The sequence below is a fragment of the Solanum verrucosum genome, unplaced genomic scaffold, assembly GCF_900185275.1.
Source record: "Solanum verrucosum unplaced genomic scaffold, falcon-dt-bn FXZP01000306.1, whole genome shotgun sequence".
Taxonomy (NCBI): domain Eukaryota; kingdom Viridiplantae; phylum Streptophyta; class Magnoliopsida; order Solanales; family Solanaceae; genus Solanum; species Solanum verrucosum.
In genome coordinates, this window is record NW_026020398.1 from 3,104,532 (window position 1) to 3,123,337 (window position 18,806).

At 29.7% G+C, this 18,806-nt stretch overlaps 2 protein-coding genes and 1 pseudogene across 2 annotated transcripts; 1 reads left to right on the plus strand and 2 right to left on the minus strand.

Moving 5' to 3' along the window:
• Positions 1-3,329: 3,329 nt before the first annotated feature.
• LOC125839653 (ethylene-responsive transcription factor ERF073-like) lies at positions 3,330-4,541 on the minus strand. Its single transcript, XM_049518648.1, has 2 exons — positions 4,228-4,541; positions 3,330-4,145 (listed from the first exon to the last, which is right to left on the minus strand). Exons 1-2 carry the CDS (start codon positions 4,382-4,384, stop codon positions 3,481-3,483), a joined length of 822 nt encoding a protein of 273 aa, XP_049374605.1. The 5' UTR covers positions 4,385-4,541; the 3' UTR covers positions 3,330-3,480.
• A 4,318-nt stretch (positions 4,542-8,859) lies between these two features.
• LOC125839582 (protein SEED AND ROOT HAIR PROTECTIVE PROTEIN-like) lies at positions 8,860-10,601 on the minus strand. The gene is made up of 2 exons (XM_049518571.1): positions 10,360-10,601; positions 8,860-9,301 (listed from the first exon to the last, which is right to left on the minus strand). Exons 1-2 carry the CDS (start codon positions 10,592-10,594, stop codon positions 8,916-8,918), a joined length of 621 nt encoding a protein of 206 aa, XP_049374528.1. The 5' UTR covers positions 10,595-10,601; the 3' UTR covers positions 8,860-8,915.
• A 4,094-nt stretch (positions 10,602-14,695) lies between these two features.
• Positions 14,696-18,415, plus strand: LOC125839458 (uncharacterized; annotated as a pseudogene).
• The last annotated feature ends 391 nt before the right edge of the window (positions 18,416-18,806 follow it).

Consider the following 18,806-nt stretch of genomic DNA (forward strand, 5'->3'; position numbering starts at 1 on the left):
TAAAAATACATGTGTAATTCTTATAAAGTTATAATAACTAATTTCTTCAAATGAATAATTAAATGAAAGAAAAAAAAGTAATTAAGAAAATAATATAAATAACACTAATTATGAGATTAATAGCATTGATGAGGAAAGGAACTAAATATGATCATCTTTTTAAATTCTTTTTTAAGAAAATATATATAAACTTTAATTAAAGATAAATAAGAAAAAAAAAACTTTAATAGAAGAATAATGAGGTTGAAAGAAATAATATCTAATTTTCTCTCTTTTCAAATCACAAAATCAATTTTTGCTTGTTCTCCTCCTAATTTGATACGAATTTCATAAATAGAATGATTTTTTCTCCAAATAATTTTTCTTACCCTTTGAAACAATAATCAACCTTCTTATAAATTTGTCAATCACAATGAATTTTCTCTCCTTGTAGGATGAATAAACATTTTTTCAAAAAGTCTTTTATTTTGAAAAGAACTTTTTGTTACATAATCTCTTTCTTTACATCAATGTCTTCACAAGAATCATGAGATATTCTCTCTTTCTCTTTTGTTAAAAAAGTCACATGACCTAGAAATTTGATGGACATCTTAGCGACAGAAGTTGATACCATATATTGATCATCATCATCGTCAGAAGAAGAAGAGCCAAAGTGAAGAAATTTGTTCTTATTTGTTACAAATGGTCAATTATTTTTTTTATTTTATAGGCTAAATAATTATAAACAGTTATGAAAAATGAATAGTTTTTATCTTTTCATCTTCTATTTTCATTTACTTAAATCTATATTTGTGTATTGGATGTTATAAAGGGCATAATTAATCGGGTATGATATAAATACTTTTTTTTTTAAATACAAATAAGAAATACAAAACAAAGATAAAATGTCAAAAAAAGGAGAAAAAAGATGAATAGAAATACTGGTCATAGAGAGATGCCACATCAGATTGTCTATATTCAGCTTTATATATACATATATAGGTTCATGCCCTTAGATGTTATTTTATTACTTTAGCTGGCATCGACATTTTTGTAAATCTGATATCTACTTTGGAACATTTTATAACGTGGCATAGGCTGACAATTGAGATCATAAATTTAAAAATAATAAAATTTAATTTAATATAATACTAATATCAATATCATAAAGATATATATATATATATATATATATATATATATATATATATCATTTAAAAAATATATAAAAAGTATTATAAATTGTAATAATTAACCGCTTTATTTTTAAAAAATCATATAACTAATCTGATTTACACTCCAAAATTCATACGTGTCACATAATTTAGACATTAATTCTTCATTACTCAATATATGTAATTATATCAATGACATATAAATTGAAATAAAAAAATTACATATTTTATTTGAAAATCACATAATAGTACTATAAGGTATAATAATTAACAACTTAACATATTTTAAAATTTTAGTTGACTCTCCAAATTCCATATGTCTCATGTAATTGAGACAGAGAAAAACATATATTGGTTTAAAATTAATAAAAATATTACAAATTATAATAATTAACAACTTAAAATTTATAAAAAAAATCCTTTAAAAAAATTTAGTTGGCTCTCCAAATTCAATCGGTATTACAATAATTAAAACATAGAAATTAACATAGATTGGACTCCTGCTAACATTTATGTTTCCTTTTTAAAATTTTTTTCTTTTATACTTTATATAAATAAATTTTTTATGTAAAAAGTATTATAAATTATAATAATTAATAGCTTAAAATATTTGAAAACATATAAAAAGTTTTTGTTAACTTTCAAAATTTCATCTATACTACATAAATTGAGAGAAATATAGATATATAGATATTTTAAGTTGTTAATTATTGTGAGTTATAGTACGTTTTATGTCATTTTCATATATATTACTCGCTTTGTCCTGATTTATGTGATACAAATGAAATTTCAAAAGTCAATGAATTTTTTATAAGTTTTTTTTTAAATTAACTTGTTATTTATTGTGATTTATAATATATTTACGTAAAACATACTCTAAATAAAAATAATTAGCAACTTAAAATATATAAAAACATGCTAAAAAATTGATTAATTTCAAAGTTCATATGTAGCACATAAATTAAAACAGAAACAGTAACATATATTGGGCCCCGTGCTGGCATGGGGTCCCATATCTAGTTTAAAATAAATCACAAAGAAAAAGTTACAACTTCATTAAGTATAAATTATGCTTTGTTAAGAAGTAGATTTGTTAGGAATGAGAATCACACAACACGTTGCAACTGGCAATTACTATTCTATTACGAGGTGCGCCATTTGTTTTACAACAAAACCGGTAGCGCCGTAAGTTTTCACTGTGTTTAGGAATGACGACAATTTTTGTTTTGCATCATCAACTTGCTTATTTTTTTTTTCTTTCTAGAAAAGTTTATTAAAAAATTACTATTCTGATTTTAATAGTAGTAGTAATGGTATAATTTAATTATTAATGAACAATTAATTATAAAAATATTACTCCCTTGTCTGTTATTGACTTGACAATTAATAAATGATATTTGGACATTTCAAAATAGTACCGTTGACAAGTAAAAATGGACGATAGAAATATTTGCAATTTTTAATGGGTCTTTCTATCTAATATATTATTACTATTATTAAAGAAGCTTGTGATTAGTGGAAATATCATCAAATAATTAAAAATTGCAACGAGGAATTTCGATTGATTTGCTACTTCGATTATACGATGATTCAACTGAAATTTCGAGAAACAAAGTTCTAGAATTATTTTTTTTATGGTCAAAAAGGTTTCAATCAGCTGAATTAATTTTTGCAACTCCGCGTTGTCTGGTCTTCATTTACTTATAAATTATAATCTTTTTGATTGACATCAAGTGATTATTAGAACTTTTTTTAAAAAAAATAACAAGGAAATAAATCAATAATTAGTATTTCTTTAAAACTAATAAAACAAAACAATTTTGATCCTCTCTTTAGTCATTTTTCCTGCAAAAGTTACTGCTACTAACTTTAGAGATCAACTTAAACAACTTCAAATTTTTATTTCCAAAATTAAACTAGAAAGGTTGAAATCTTTACAACAATTCTACTTAAAACCTTTTTTCTCCAGAAGGAGATTTCAACTATATACCTTCACAACGTGACTTCTAGTGCAGTGGATTGCTTCATCCTTAACCGATAGTTATAGATTCGAGATCGGGATATGAAAAAAATCCCTAACAAAACACATGAACGGAAAAACAAAGCACATGAACGGAATAATGTTCTATAACAACATATTCGGTATAATCTCATTTATCAAATAAAGCATATCAAAACATAAATACCCAAGTAAATAGAGTAATGAACTAGAAACATAGTTTCACACAATTGATTTAAAAATTACAAAAACTCAATTCTCCTAATTCGAAAAATAAAAAAATGCAACTATTTAAACAAACAATAATCAAACTACATTATAACTTGGTTATAGACGACTAACATCATCAAAACTCCAAAGCTCCATCGAGCCACCGCCCACGGCGGTCTCCGCCGCTGGATTCACCGTCGCCGCCACTGATTGCCCGTCAACATACGGTATTTCATAGAACTTCATCAATGACTCATAAGCCATCAATTCATCAGAAAGTATCTGCACTTCATCCTCTGTTTTTTCCTCTTCCTCTACGACCCTGTTGTTCGAATTTTTCACCGTCTGCTCTTCTTCTTCCACATTCTGATCTTCAATTCCATTATAACCAAACCCAGATGAGTTTTTGTTAGCAATTGAGAATTCCATAACAGGTTCAGTGTTTTCGATTGAGTAGAAGGGGTAACAGTTATTTGATTCTTGATTGTAAGTACTAGTAGTATCATAAGATTCGCAAGCAATGTTCAAAGGAGGCGGCTCTGGATGACTGTAGTAGTGGTCGTCGTCTTCATTGGGGAAATTAACTTTAGCTTTCTTTCCCCTGATTTTACGAGCTTCTCTATCATAAGCTCTTGCAGCTTCTTCAGCAGTGTTGAAAGTACCTAACCAGACCCTAACCCCTTTTCTCGGGTCACGAATTTCAGCTGCCCATTTACCCCATGGACGTTGTCGTATTCCCCTGTAAAGATTCTTCCTTGGCCTCTTCTTCATCTGCTCACTACCTGTTTGTAGAAATGCCTAAGTGAGCATAAAAATAAAATCAACAAAACAAAACACGTATAAGCTTTATGTTTGATTAATTACCTCTAGAGGGTTGAGCTCGTTTAGGCTTGGGAGGAACATTTTGGGTGGAAAAAGAAGAAGTTTGCCAGAAATCAGCAGAACTTGGCCATAAGTCGGTGGATGACAAACGGCGGTCACGAGGAGGAATAGTATCATAAAGAATTGCACCAGCACACATTTTAGTGTGATTTAAACTCTTTTACTCAAAATGGCAGAAACAAAGAGATTGATACAAATATGAAAAATGGTTTGTACAAAGGTCGAGTTTTTTTTTTTTTATAACAAGAGAGAAGTTTGGTTTTGGTTTTGGTTTTGGTTTTAGTTTTAGTTTTGGTTTTGGTGTGAGGGAGAAATGGGAGGGGGCAGAGAGGTATTTGTAGTGTGGAGGGAGGGGGGGTTGGTGATAACTCCTAAGTGCTGAAATTTCGTGTCGTGTACCTTTCCTTTGGGTTCTTTGAATTCTTCTCACATCTATACACTATTACTAGTACCTAGTACCCTACTACTTTCGTATCGTTAAATAATAGTTGTTCATTATACTAATGATGTGCATTTAATTTTTCAGTTTGGTCCGTCAGGGTTTTTCTGTTTTTAGTTTTGAGAAAATCATAATTACCCCATCAAACTTGGACCCTTTTTTGAAGAAGACACCTTAAGTTTGCGGAGGTCCTATCACCCCACGAAACCATTTAAATCTACAATAAATATGCCATTTTGACCCATTTTTACAGCAATTGTAATTTCACACTAGAAAAGCGCGTGAAAGAGTAAAATTGCGGCCCCAATCCAATGGAAAACTGACACATGGCATTATTAAACCAAAGTGAAAAGAGGCCCACATTTCTTCTTCCCCAAACCACCATTAATGGCTGTTGAGAGCTTTTCTCAACAGCAAAAGTTGGTTCTTTACTACTTGAAGCGAATTTTTTTATTGTATATCTATCATCAAGTTCTAGCAATTCATCTTAAGCCTTTTATTAGAAAAAAATCTACTTAACAACGACATAATCCTTGATCAATTTAGCACCTAATTTACCTTTCAGCAAAGAAATTTGAACCCATTTCTGTTCATAAAGCTTCCCCAGATCAAAAGTATCAAAGAATCTACTTGAACAAATTCAAAAAAATGTGAAATTCACTTATAGAACTCAAAGTTGGTCTTGATTTCGGAATACCCACAAAGCTAAAAAGGATTAAACTAATTTTTGAAGAAAAATATTTGAAATCAAACACCAAAAACACTGAACAATAACAAACAAAACTTACATAAATATATATCTACAAAGAAATTCAGAAAAAAAATTTCTTTTGAAGTGAAGTAAATCGAAAGAATTGGGAAAAGGAATTGGGAAAGATGAACGATGAATTTTCTAAAAAGATTTAAGGGTTAAAATGTGAGTGGGTCAGGGTTTTACCCGACCCACTATTAAAGAAGTAAGAAAAATAAAAAAAATTTATTTTATATGGGGTGAAACACATATAAAATATTGTAAAAGTAGTGTATTTAAAATTGTTGAAAATGGTTGGATGGGGTAATAGGACCCCCGCAAACTTTAGATGTCTACTTCAAAAAAATGGTACAAGTTTGATGGGGTAATTATGTATTTTCCCTTTGAAAAAGTGTAACCTGATTTGAATCAAAATAAATTTGATTTGGTTTGATTGGTTTGATTTTTTCGGTTCGGTTTGATGTGTCAATAATTAGAAACATAATCAAAGTTATATTTACAATTTAAAAATAATAATAATAATGAATCTCTTAAATATGCTTTTTAATATAATCAAAAGTAAAACGTAAAATACAATACTTTAAAATATATCAATTATAGATGTGCAAACATAAAAAATAAACTAAATCATATTGAAAGACAATAACTAAAAAAGGACAAAAATGACTAACTCTAACTTAATTCTAAATCTAGAGTATTCAGGAATTAGAGAGACTAATATTTTTTTATTAACTATTTAATTTATTGTACTAAAAATTACATTCATCGTATAATTTTTAAGAAGAAAATGTTTGAGTGTACAATCATAAAATTTTCGAATAAATATTGTCGCTATAAAAATTTCTGAGTGTAGCGTTGATTTGAATTTACTTGGTGAACAAGTTGGGCTAAGATAGATATCCAAAGGATAAAGCTAGACAAAATTGACAAAAATATTCTACATATAAATATCCACATATAAAATTCAAGACAGAAAATTAATTCCGATATAAATAAAGTATTATATAATATATAATAATAAAATATTCATTATGATCTCACGAAAATATAAATAAAACACTGTTTTGTTAAAAAGTGATTTTAATGTAAAATTTAGAATCATTTGTTTCGCGTGTGATTAGAATTTTATTTCATTTTAAATAATTATAAGATTAATTTATACCAGAATTTCAATATTATTCAACATGGGATTCTAATATTGAGATTAGCAACCATCCAATAAAACCTTTGATTACCTTTTTATTTCTTACTTTACTTTAAAATTTAAGGGTAAAATTATAGAATTAATCTTATCCAACTTAATACCTATAACATATTTCTCATTACTCATCAATGCAATTAACCAGACAATTTGGACGATGCTGTGATAGCAATAATACATTATACTGTGCCTACTAATTATTCGAGTTCGACTAATTTGAATTTGTGTCACGTACGTAAGACTCATTTAAAAGAAAAGCATTTTGTATCATGATTATTTTCATATTCAGACTTGAACTCAAGATTTTTTATTAACAATAAAAGAATCATATTCATTCCATCACAATCTCATGGATGATAAATGTCTCGAATTGATGTAACCACTATCTATTCAAAAAACTTTAGTAATCTCAATTTAGATGGAGAAAAACTTGATTTTCCATAATCCTTATTTAGTCAATTAAAAATCTAATTTTCTTATGTCAAAATTGACTTAAGGATATATGTTGACATGACTGTTAAATATATGACTTTATTCAGCAACCTAATTGACCAAACGAATTTTCAAAATGCAAATTAAGGTCTAACCACATCTGCATCACCGACTAATAAGGGTGTGCTCGATGTAAAAAAATATTTTTCAATTTTTTCATATTTCGTTAGTCGAATCCTTCAAAAAAAAGGTCTCACCATTTTTATCAAACACGTTTTACGTGATACCAGCACATAATTCTCTCACTTACCAAACATCCTCCTATTAATTTCTTCAATTCGAGCAGTACGTCAAAGAAAAGCATACTTAATACATAATTAATTAACAACTACAACATAGTTTACTCGAAACAAATATCAATTATGACCCCAGTTAGATTGTCTTGATCTTAAAATTATCAGTTTTTAAAATATAATTAATGTTATGCTTCATTAATTTGTTGAAAACCTATGGACTTGGCATATTGTATTATGTAAACTTATTTGATACTAATATTTTTGAGTGGTTGACTTGAACTTCTGTCGTCAAACATGTATCATATGCATGCATGCAATGATGCAAGCTTTGAATTATGTAAGCCAGTCTGGCTTCCTCTAATTAATGACAATATATGAAGAAAAAATAAATGGTAAATTTCATAAATAGTCACATAATTATGATTACAAGATTTTTTTACATAATTAGTAAGTCGTTATTCTACTAACTCACTAAAATAATACTACGTTTTTTTGGAATTTTTTCAAAACTAGAGTAAACGTAATTTACATTAATGTATTAGGAATTATTTTATTTGTAAAATCTAACGGGCAAAATTAACAACAAATAGATTTAACGGATCATAACGTTTTATGAGTAATTTGTTACCAGGAATAAGGTTTTATACAACATTGACGAACTCTGGAGTCACAGTTTAAGGTTAATACATTATTCACAATTTCACACAATAGGGACTCTTTGAAATTCAGCCGCGGACGATCACATACGAAAAAAATAATTATTTGTATCTACTTGTTCAACTTTATACAAATTTAATTATCTATTTATGGATCAGACACCCAATATGAAAGAATATAAGCTGAAGCAAATATCGAAAAGTCTTATATTTTGTTAGACGGTAAGAAATGAAATTTTATGGACTACTAGTTACTATTAATCATAGTTCTCGATCCATTGAAAAAATTGTGTTGGATTTGTCCTCTTTTAATTAGTATGTATGTATTTATTAGATTAAAAATAAAAAAGGGGATAAAATTAAAGTAAAAACACACACATCGGAATGTTGCATTTTTTCCCCCAATAATTGTAACCTTTATATTTATAGGTGAAAAGCTTGTTATTTTTTCTGTTGGAAAATATAGGTACTTATTTGGTATGAATAAAAGTTACTTCTGCTTAGCTCTCCGAAAACAATGTTCTGCTAGCATTTCTTTTGAGCCAGAATCAAATCCTTTTTTTTAGTATGATTAGGCCGTGCAGTAGTATTATCTGGTGAGTCCCAACCTTCTGTAAACTTTTCTTCTCTTATGATTTTTGCTACTCTCTTTTTGATAGTATTGATCTCGTTTAGAGTATAGTCACTCAACTAATCCACTCCACAATCTTTCGAAACATAGAGGAAAAAGGATCAACTCATTATCAAAACACAAACTTCAAGTCAAATAATTCTCCCATTTTCTTGCATACAAATAAATCATCAAAATTACAAATTACAACCAAAAACATAAATTAAAATGTCGAATCTCATGGATGTTAAATTATTAATATAAAAAAAAACAAAGAAAAAAAATCTAATAACCCCCTTCACGTTTGTAATAATTGGATTTAGTGTAATCAGCATCGCCTTCATCTTCTGAAGTGTAAACAAAAGGTGCAACAGAGTACAATACTGTTTTCTTCTCAGCATATTCATTGAGTAATCGATAAGAAGTAAGAATAGCTCCTGTTTTACCATTATTTTCATCAGTTGGTACATCACATTCTTCAAGTGAAGAGCTTTCTAAGAAGGCTTTGCATTGTGTAATTGTGCAAGATTGATCATACTCTTTGAGCTCGTTTAGTGAAAATACTGCGTAGTAATAACCTTTTGCGTCCGATTGGTAACTTGAGAAGGAGAATGGAGCTGTTTCGTGTCCGTGTTTTTCCGTGCCAAGGCATGTTATCCTTGCTACGGCTCCTGCAAGACGTAACAAGGATGAAAGGATTTAACTTATATGTACTGATAGTTAACATGTTTTTGTGTTGTGTTATCTTCTAGATTGCAATTTCCTGATCTGTTTCAATTTGTAGGAATGTTTCTTTCCTAATTTGGTGATTTTTCACCATTTTACATGATATATTTAAGACTATGAGAATATCAAATGACATTCTTGTGCATTATACATATTTTTAGTTTAAGATATGAGATCAAATGACATTTTGGTGCATTATATGTATTTTTAGTTTATAACTACGAGAGAATTTTGATTAAGAGGTGTCAAAATATAAAGAAGAAAAATCGCATAGAAGTCGAGTGTCAATATTTAATATATATACATAAAAAAATATTTTTATTCTAGCTACATAGTGTAATTTTCTGGCAAAGGTCGTTCAACACCCCTCAACGGCTTCGTCATTGACGAGATCAAATGACATTTTATATTATACGCATTCTTAGTTTAAGACTACAAGATGAAACAATAGTGTTAAGTTAAAGACATGTTTTGATAAAAATAACCACATCTACGTCATGCGGAAACTAACAAGGTAAATATTAAAACACGATAAATCAAATAACAAAAGAGAAATATATCAGATGAGACAATAATTTAACGTGGATCGATTAGTTAATTACCTATATCTACATATAGAAATGAGCAATATTCTATCATATAAAAAAAGTACAAAATATCGAGCGAAATAACCTCTCAGAACTCTTATGGCTATATTGTGAATGGTACCGAGTAAAAAGGAAGGAACTCAATTTATAAAGTTCAAAACTCTTTCTTCCGAGAAAAATAAATTAACCAAATATGAGAAATTAATATTTTCTTTTTAGGGGGTGTGTTTAAAACAAGTATCTCTTCGTAGTTCGTATACTACTTTTAAATTAAAAAAAAATAGCGACAAACAAAAATTTATTGCAAAACAGTAAAATCTGCAACTAATCTTTTTTAGCAACAAATTTATGTTATCTACGAACAAAATAACAATGGATTATCGACGAAATGCGTAGCAATGTGACTAATCACTTACCCTTAAGTGGGATGTGTTTAGATCCAGATTTGCAATAAATCATTCCTTGAACAGCAATAATATTTGCTTCTGGGACTAATCCCTTTGTATGCACATCCTTCTTGTAAGTTTTTGGGACATCATTTTCATAACCATAATAACCATTTTCATAATTGCTATTTGCAGAAGCAATAGTAGCTGCTGCTACAATTGACAAAACAATGCAAAATACTGGCAAATTTTTGTTTGAAGCCATTAATGTATTTGATTTTTGATTAATTGATGATTTAGGCTTTGTTTCTCAAAGCTTAATATATAGAAAAAAATTATCAAAATTTTGTGGTGATGTTGTGCACGTATTTGATTGGAGGTCATGTCATAGCATTAGAGGGTTGCACGATTTAATGATTTGGTGGACCACTAACTTATTTAATGATCATTTCAACTTACTATTTTATGGATTTTAATTATATACACGAGTAATTATATGTTGAATTATTATACTCTTTTAATTTTTATTTTACTTGACTTATGTTGATTTGATATAATTTTAAATAATTTTTTATTAGGAATTTATTATCATTTCATGTAATTACTTCTTTCGTCTTGATTTATGTGATACTTTTCGAAATGGAGATTCAAACGAATTGTTGTAAGAGTTATATGTTTTTATACGAACAAATCTGTCAAATGGACTCAAAGAATTTGAGCATTGGTAAAAGCTCCAACTTATAAAGTCAAGTTGGGAATCCTTATATATATACTAATATATTTGGATGTTAAATATTTGAAGCTTACCTATTAAATTTGGGATGTTGTATAAACATTATAAAATTTCCTTACCATGTTCTCTCTCTCTCTCTCTCTCTCTCTATATATATATATATATATATATATATTATATAGTCATTTTGAAGCTCATGTGTAGATTGAAGATTCAAAATTTTGCACATTATGTAATTTCTTCAATTTTATTTGATAATTTACGAGGATTTCCAATGAATAAATGTATATGAGTAATTATAATTGTAGCTTGTGATTATTATAAATCCTTTCGGAAACTCTTATATTAAAAGATGTTATTAGATTGTCTATATAGACAGACAGAATCTTTATAAATTTTGTCAAGAATAAAAAATGCATGTTTCCTTAAACTTTTAAAATTAACTTATTCTAAAAAGTGTTTATTTCAAAAAGAAAAAAGTATTTTAAGGCAAAAAGTTTTTTTTTTAGCTTCTGAAAAATAGTTTCTTCTAATCAACATATGTAATTAGTTTTATCCAAAAGCTTGGCTAAAGACCTCCTTTATATATATATAAGATTTTTTTTTTTTTTTTTTTTTTTTTTTAAAATGACAACAATAATATTTGATCTCCGAAAAACTTGATCAAACAGACTATCTCGAAAACTTATGATTTGATGAGAATATTGGCAAAGGAACAACAATCGTCAACTTATGGGCTTGTTACTGATAGCATGCTCGTGGGCCAGCACCAAATCCTAAGCGGGCATGAAACATTGAGAAGTGACATAAATAGCCCCACATTAAAATAATAGCCAATAATGATGATTTTTATGCTATACATAAGTTATACATTTTTAAAAGTCAAAATAGTTTATATTTTGTATATTGGTCTTGAGAATGTAATTCTGTTTGATTGACCGGTCAAATATGTAACTTGCCTCTATAACATTCCAAAATTTTGAAAATTAGTGATTTTGAACTTTTGATCTCTGATTGCCATATGGATAAACCTTCATAGTTTAAAGTTAACAGGTTTAACCATGATCATTGAGAAAACTAGTTTAACTTAAAATTTTGTTGATGGGACAAATGAGGTAAAAAGTTCAATTATCACTCACCTCCAAAATTATTTTTCGTATGTCACTTTTATTTAAGTTATGCCCTAAGTTTATTAATTTTACATGTTTTCCACTTTCTGAACAAACTTCGGACAAAGTTTCATATATGATTGAAGTCAAGTTTAGGTATTTTTATTTGAAAGTCCTGCATATATAATTGAATTCAACAATTTTTCGCATGAACGTTGGCTATACAAACTTCAGAAGTTACTTATATGATGTTTGTCAAAACTTTTTATAGGTTAAAATTTAAATGGTACAAAAAACTTAATACAAATTAACATTAAAGGACATTCTTAAAAGAATGTACAAGATGGATGGACCAAATTTGATGAAATAGACCAACCAAAATGTTATGGCCATTGGACTAGTGCCAAAGGTTTAGTTGTTGGCTTGATTATATTCGACATATTTTTAATTTAAAATTATAAAAATTAAAGTTTTTTTTTTTTTTTTGTATCAAATCAAAATAGGATAAACAAACTGACACGTAAAATAGTACATATTTAGTTGCCATCGGAATACTATTGATATAAAATTCTTACTTAAACTAAAAGTACATAATTTGTTTTTTTTGCAATCATCGTAGATCATAAATTTAAAAGAAAAGTAAATATTTATGAACTTTAAACAAAGTAAATATTTATATTAGTGCAGTTTAGAAAGTAGAAGAAAAATATATTTTAACATTTTACTCAAACTCGAGTTTGTATATCCAATTTGAATTTGAATACTTCATCTTTTTTTTTTAACGTTTTGTATGATTATTTTCTAACTTATCTTCACAACTAATTTGGATGGTTTTGATAAATGAGGATTTGTGGGGTACTCAGGACAAATTGATAATTGTCATGATTCAAAAATAAATAGAAAGATTGTTTTAAAGTGGGTTCAATTGTGTTATTAATATTTTTGTCCCCGCATGTAAAAATATAGATTTGAAGATCAATTTTAATTCATAATATTTTTAATTATGACAAATAATAGTGATGAATATTATTACGTGGAGAGGAAGATCAAGATTATTTTGTAAAGGAACTAATTGATTTTTTTAAATTAAAAATAATAATAATGAGTCCGCTCGTATAGTTGTTACATATCTCAAAAATTAATTGTCCTTTTTCTTTGTGATGGGTTAATGTTACGAGTTCACATTTCAAAAAAAAAAGGAAAGGGTTTTGGTTTGCATTTTTAAGAGGATAAATAATCAAACCACTATCTTTATTAAGGTCGAATCCATCGTAAACAGTTAAAGTTGACTCTTATTTTCACTTAGAAATCTTAATTATGCATTGTTTATTTTAGATACCTCACGTCATGCCTCGCTGTATCATTTTGATAATTTTTTTACAATCAATCAAATGTGTGTAACATACTCGTTGATGACGTGTCAAAATGACGAATTAAATGAAGACATGTGACATATATATATATATATATTGAAAATAATTTTTAAATAATGAATTTTGAGTAGGAAAAAAATGATCAATCACTCAATGACATGTGTCATTTTAAAACCCAAATAATTGAGAAAAAAAAAAAAAAAACACACACAGCCTGAACCCCCTACCCAAATCATCTTTTCCGTCAGTTTTTCACTCACGCAAGACTCATTTTGTTCAATCTTCCTCAGTTGTTTTTTTTACTGGTTCTATATTTTTTCATAATTAATTATCTATAGTTTAAATCTACTATAAAGTAGTTGTTTTTGTTTTAACTAATTACCACCATCGAATCTACTTCTCTCTAAAAGGGAGTTTAAGTTTTGGAAGATGTCCATTAAAAAATGGGGAAGAAGAAGAAGAAGAAAAAATTAAATAAAAAAATTATTAAATAAGTTTTTGACGTGCTGGTAGTGAGTGTGATACACTCACTATGTCACATCAATATGATATAATATGAGATCTCTAAAATGAACAAAATTTATTTAAAGTATGTAAATAAAAATTAATATCAACTTTAGGTGACCAACAATAGGTTAGGCCTTTATTAATGTTGTGTTTAAAGCATGTGTAACTTTTCCTTGTGATGGGCTAATGTTGTGAGTTCACATGTCAAAAACAAAGTAGTTTTGGTTTGTATTTTTAGGAGGATAAAATAGTCAAAACACTATCTTTATTAATGTTTGTTTAAGGCATGTGTACCTTTTTTCTTGTGATGGGCTAATGTTATGAGTTCACATGTCAAAAGAAATTAGTTTTTGTTCGATTTTTTAAGAGGGTAAAATAGTCAAAAACACTATCTTCTTATCTATCATTTTAATAAAGATAAGAAGGAAAGTTAATTTCAATACTCCCACAGTTTTTAAATAAGTGATGTTTTTAGCTTAGACACGCCCCTTTAAAAAAATACTCATTCTAAAAAATCAAAAATATTTTTACTAATTGACCCTTAATAAATAGTAATATCTTGATTATATAAAACATTCTTTAAAATTTTTTTGGTAAGGTAAAACTCTCTTAAAAAGTAAAATAAAATAAAATAACTAAAAATCACTTAAAAAGTACACCAAATATTTCAGCACAAAATCAGCAGTAGTAACATCTCTTTCCAAAGTCATACCAAAAGTGCTGTTGTAGCATTGATAATCCCAAGAAAAAAAAATGCACTCTTTTTGAGAAACTCACCTAACAGCCCATTCTCCTTTAATTTTCACTCCCAAAAACTTTGGAGCTAGCAACAAAATTTGTGTTAGATAAATTATGATGGATGAGTACTCCAAATCCAACAAAAAAACAAATAAATTAGAGAATCAAAAACTCATGATGAAAATTAGCACAACAAAAAATGTGAGTGGCATTGGTTGTGTAATTTTGTTTGGTGGAGCATTAATAACAGCTGCTGCTATGGGTTCTGCATTTTTTATTTCAAGAAAAAACAAGAAATCCACTAAGAATGTTACAAAGAAAGAGGGGAATGAGAAACTTGAAGATGAATCAAGTAATAAAGGGCTTCATTTTATTCTACCTGAACAACAACTTTCTAGTAGTATTATCAGAGGCGAAATCAGAATTTTGAGTTTACGAGTTAATAAATTCAAAGTTAGTTATATGTATGTTAAGTGATTTTTTTAAAAAAAGACATGAATATAAAGTTTTGACTCGTAGTTTTTCTATAGCTCGGCTGGTGAATATAAGTTTTTAATTAGCCTAAGAAAGACCCGAAAAACTATTTTTGTAATGATGGTAATGTTTGAATTAGCTTGCACGTACTTCGATTATTCATTAGGTTCGTGGTATCTCATACAATATAAATACTATCGATGTTCAGACAGATGAGAAGAAATCACAAGTAATTTTTGTCTACCTATGTTTAGGCAGATAGGAAGAAAGCACAACTAATTTTTGTCTACCGATGTTTAGGCATATAGGAAGAAATCACAAGTAACTTTTGTGTACCGATGTTTAGGCAGATAGAAAGAAGTCACAAGTAATTTTCCGGCTTTGTTAAATTTGAAACTTTTGACAAACTTATACCTATGAAGTGACTTTTTTTTAAACACAAATAGAAAGTTTTGACTTGTAGCTTTCACCAACATGGGTTGTGGTGCACTGGTGAGAGTGCTTCACCCTTAACCAGAGGTCTCGGGTTCGAGCCTCCGAACGGGCCTTGCAGTGCGTGATCTGGATTTAATCGGAGCTCCAATGTGGGCTCCGGACACCGGGTGGAAAACCAAAAAAGAAAAGAAAAAAGACTCGTAGCTTTCTCTCTAGCTCTGCCCAAATTCCCGATAAACTATATTTTAATGATGGTGATATTTGGATCAACTTACGTATATCTCAATTATTCCATCAGGTTTCTGGTATCTCACTCAATATAGATACCAACTAATTCTGTCTACCGATGTTTACACAGATACGATGAAATCACAAGTACTTTTTTGCCTGCAAAATTTGAAACTTAATTTTTACAAACTTATACCTAAGAAAGTGTAACAACAACTAATTAAACCTTAATTCCAACTAATTTGGTATATGCTTATATAGTTAAGTCTTTTGCTTCCATAATTCCAACTAATTTGGTATAAGCTTATATAGTTAAGTCTTTTGCTTCCATTATGTCCTGCCCATAAGAAAACTGTCACTTCATCTCCAACTAATGTAATGTCCAATTGATTTTAAATTTCAGCAATGAGACTGACAAGTTATGTCATAATGATTCTACCACCTCCTTGTTCTCCATTCCATGCTTAATTCAGGTATTAACTATCTCATTTGTTTCTTTCCCAAAAGAAAAAAGAAGAAGAGCATTTTAACATGGTTCAAGAATTGAGAAATTACATAACAACTTGAAGTATTAGGTAATGAAATCTAATAATGCAAGTAATTTGGTCCAGGATGGGAAGCCTAAGCTTGATGGAAAAAGGGATACCCTCAATGCTATAGTCTCTGATCATCCAAAAGCTCCATCTTTCGAAAGATTGGAGTTATCGGAGACCAAGATTTCGTTGCTCCCTAATCCTGAACAGGAACTGGATGAGGTTTCTCGAGTAAGAATTGATGTAATCCAAGGAAATGAGAAGATTGAGGTACTATCGCGTGTGCATCAAGCTCACGCGACAATATTCAGCAATCCTGATTTGCAAATGGATTATAAAAGAGAAATCTTTGTAGATAATGATATAGGAGAATCAAATGAGTTGCAACATACTGGTGTGATCGAGACGGATAATCTTGAGGAGAGTCTAATTCAAGAACAAGAAAAACAAGCCACGGGTGATCAAGAAACCAGCATTTCTAATGAGCATGAACCACTCAACTCTGCCTTTGAATTAATGAAAGCAGCTGATGAAGGACAATGTGCTGATGCAGAAACTCAGATTGATCAAATTGTCAAGAAGTCTGACGTACGAATGCAATTCAGTGATGAAGAAGAGTGTGCCAAGGAGAATGATCAAGCAAATTCCTGCTATGAGGAGGCAACATCAGAAAACAGCCCCAGCATCGACGTGGAAAATTTGGACGCCTCTGCAATCAGAAATGACTCGATAGACGATGAGCATTCTGCTGAAGCTTATGAAGATGAAGATAAAGGTCATGTGCAGATTATGCATTTTGAAGAACAATGTGCTACTGCAGAAACTCAGATTGATCAATTTGTCAAGAAATGCGATGTACGAATCCAATTCAGTGATGAAAAAGAGCGTGCCAATAAGAATAATCAGGCAAAATCCTGCTATGAGGAGGCAACATCAGAAAACAGCCACTGCGGAACTTACATTATGGATGCGCAAAATTTGGCAGCCTCTGAAATCAGAAATGCCTCGGTAGATGATCAGCATTCTGCTGAAGTGATTCAAGTGATAAAAGAAAAAGAAACAAATGTGATGGATCCTGCAGCAAGTATAGAGCAGAGCCCAGAAGCAGATCATTCCCCTATCCAGTTGGTTGAGAAGTATAGCTTCGAACAAAATTGTCAAGGAAATGTTTTAGAGGAAGACAATGAGGCCACAAAGAGGCTATCTATGGACATTGAGGCAGAGAAAGATCTGGAAGTGCACAGCAAAGAACTGAAGGATGACATAGAAGAAAGTGTTTTTGTTTATGAAGAAAAAGAAGTAGAAGAAGAAGATGTTGATGACAATGACAACGACGTAGACAAAGATGATGATGCACATGAAGTTGAAGATGACATCTTGGAAGGAGCAAGACACTCCTATGAGCAATCCAACAGTGACAAAATTTGGCCAGCTGACTCAAACCAGGAACTTCTGTTGGAACATAAAGTAGAGAAAATGAAAGAAGAGGAAAAAGGAACCACAATTGAAGAAGAAAACTGCAATTTGGAAAGCACACAGAATGATGGCGCCATAACAAGTTGCCAACAGAGCTATGATGGCAAAGATGATTCAACAATGAATGTTATTGATAACTACCGAACGAAGCTCATGTACCTGAATGATATAACTGCAATCACCAGGAGAAGGAGAGTGCTTTTTGGAGCACTACTGGCGCTAATCTGGTACCTTGTGCTTAAAGGCATTTTTCCTTCTGTTATAGGCGGTTTCAAGATTTTAAATCAGTGAGTGCGAAATAGTATTGCACTCACTTATATAATAGGTGTCAGACTAGACATAAATAAATAAATATATGTAGTTTGAGCGGAAAAAAGGAATGGTGTACGTGCACCTGCTGCAATGTAGACTAAGCGCTGCCTTCGAGAGGAGAAAAATGATGGACATGTAAAAGAAAGTGAAATGGAGTACACATTATGAAGTTTGGCTATATGGAACACGAGATTTCTTCAAGGAGATCAGTATAGAGCCATAGGAAGTCTGATGTAACAGACTCATCAGCTTACATCTTTTTCTTTGACTTGCTCTTATGCTTTAAACGCATGCTTAACGTAACTGATTTTGTTGGACAAGTGTATTTTTAAGCCTTATTTGAAGACAAAGTTAGATCCAATTTGTATTTCATTGTGACAATTGATGCGAACTTAGCATGTATAGCCAACTGCAATGTGTGCACTCTTACATTTTCTGTTGGGAGTTCGGGTTGGTGGTGGGGCGCAGAAGCCTATATTATTGATAGTGTCATCCCAAAATGAACCTTCCAATTGCGATCCACATTTAATCAGAGCGATAAACACAATGTTACAATCAC

Coding starts and splice junctions, on each gene's coding strand:
- LOC125839582 (XM_049518571.1), bottom strand. CDS start 10,594: ATGGCTTCAAACAAAAATTTGCCAGTATTTTGCATTGTTTTGTCAATT. Junction 9,302..10,359: donor TAAACACATCCCACTTAAGG/GTAAGTGATTAG, acceptor TACGTCTTGCAG/GAGCCGTAGCAAGGATAACA.
- LOC125839653 (XM_049518648.1), bottom strand. CDS start 4,384: ATGTGTGCTGGTGCAATTCTTTATGATACTATTCCTCCTCGTGACCGC. Junction 4,146..4,227: donor ACGAGCTCAACCCTCTAGAG/GTAATTAATCAA, acceptor TTCTACAAACAG/GTAGTGAGCAGATGAAGAAG.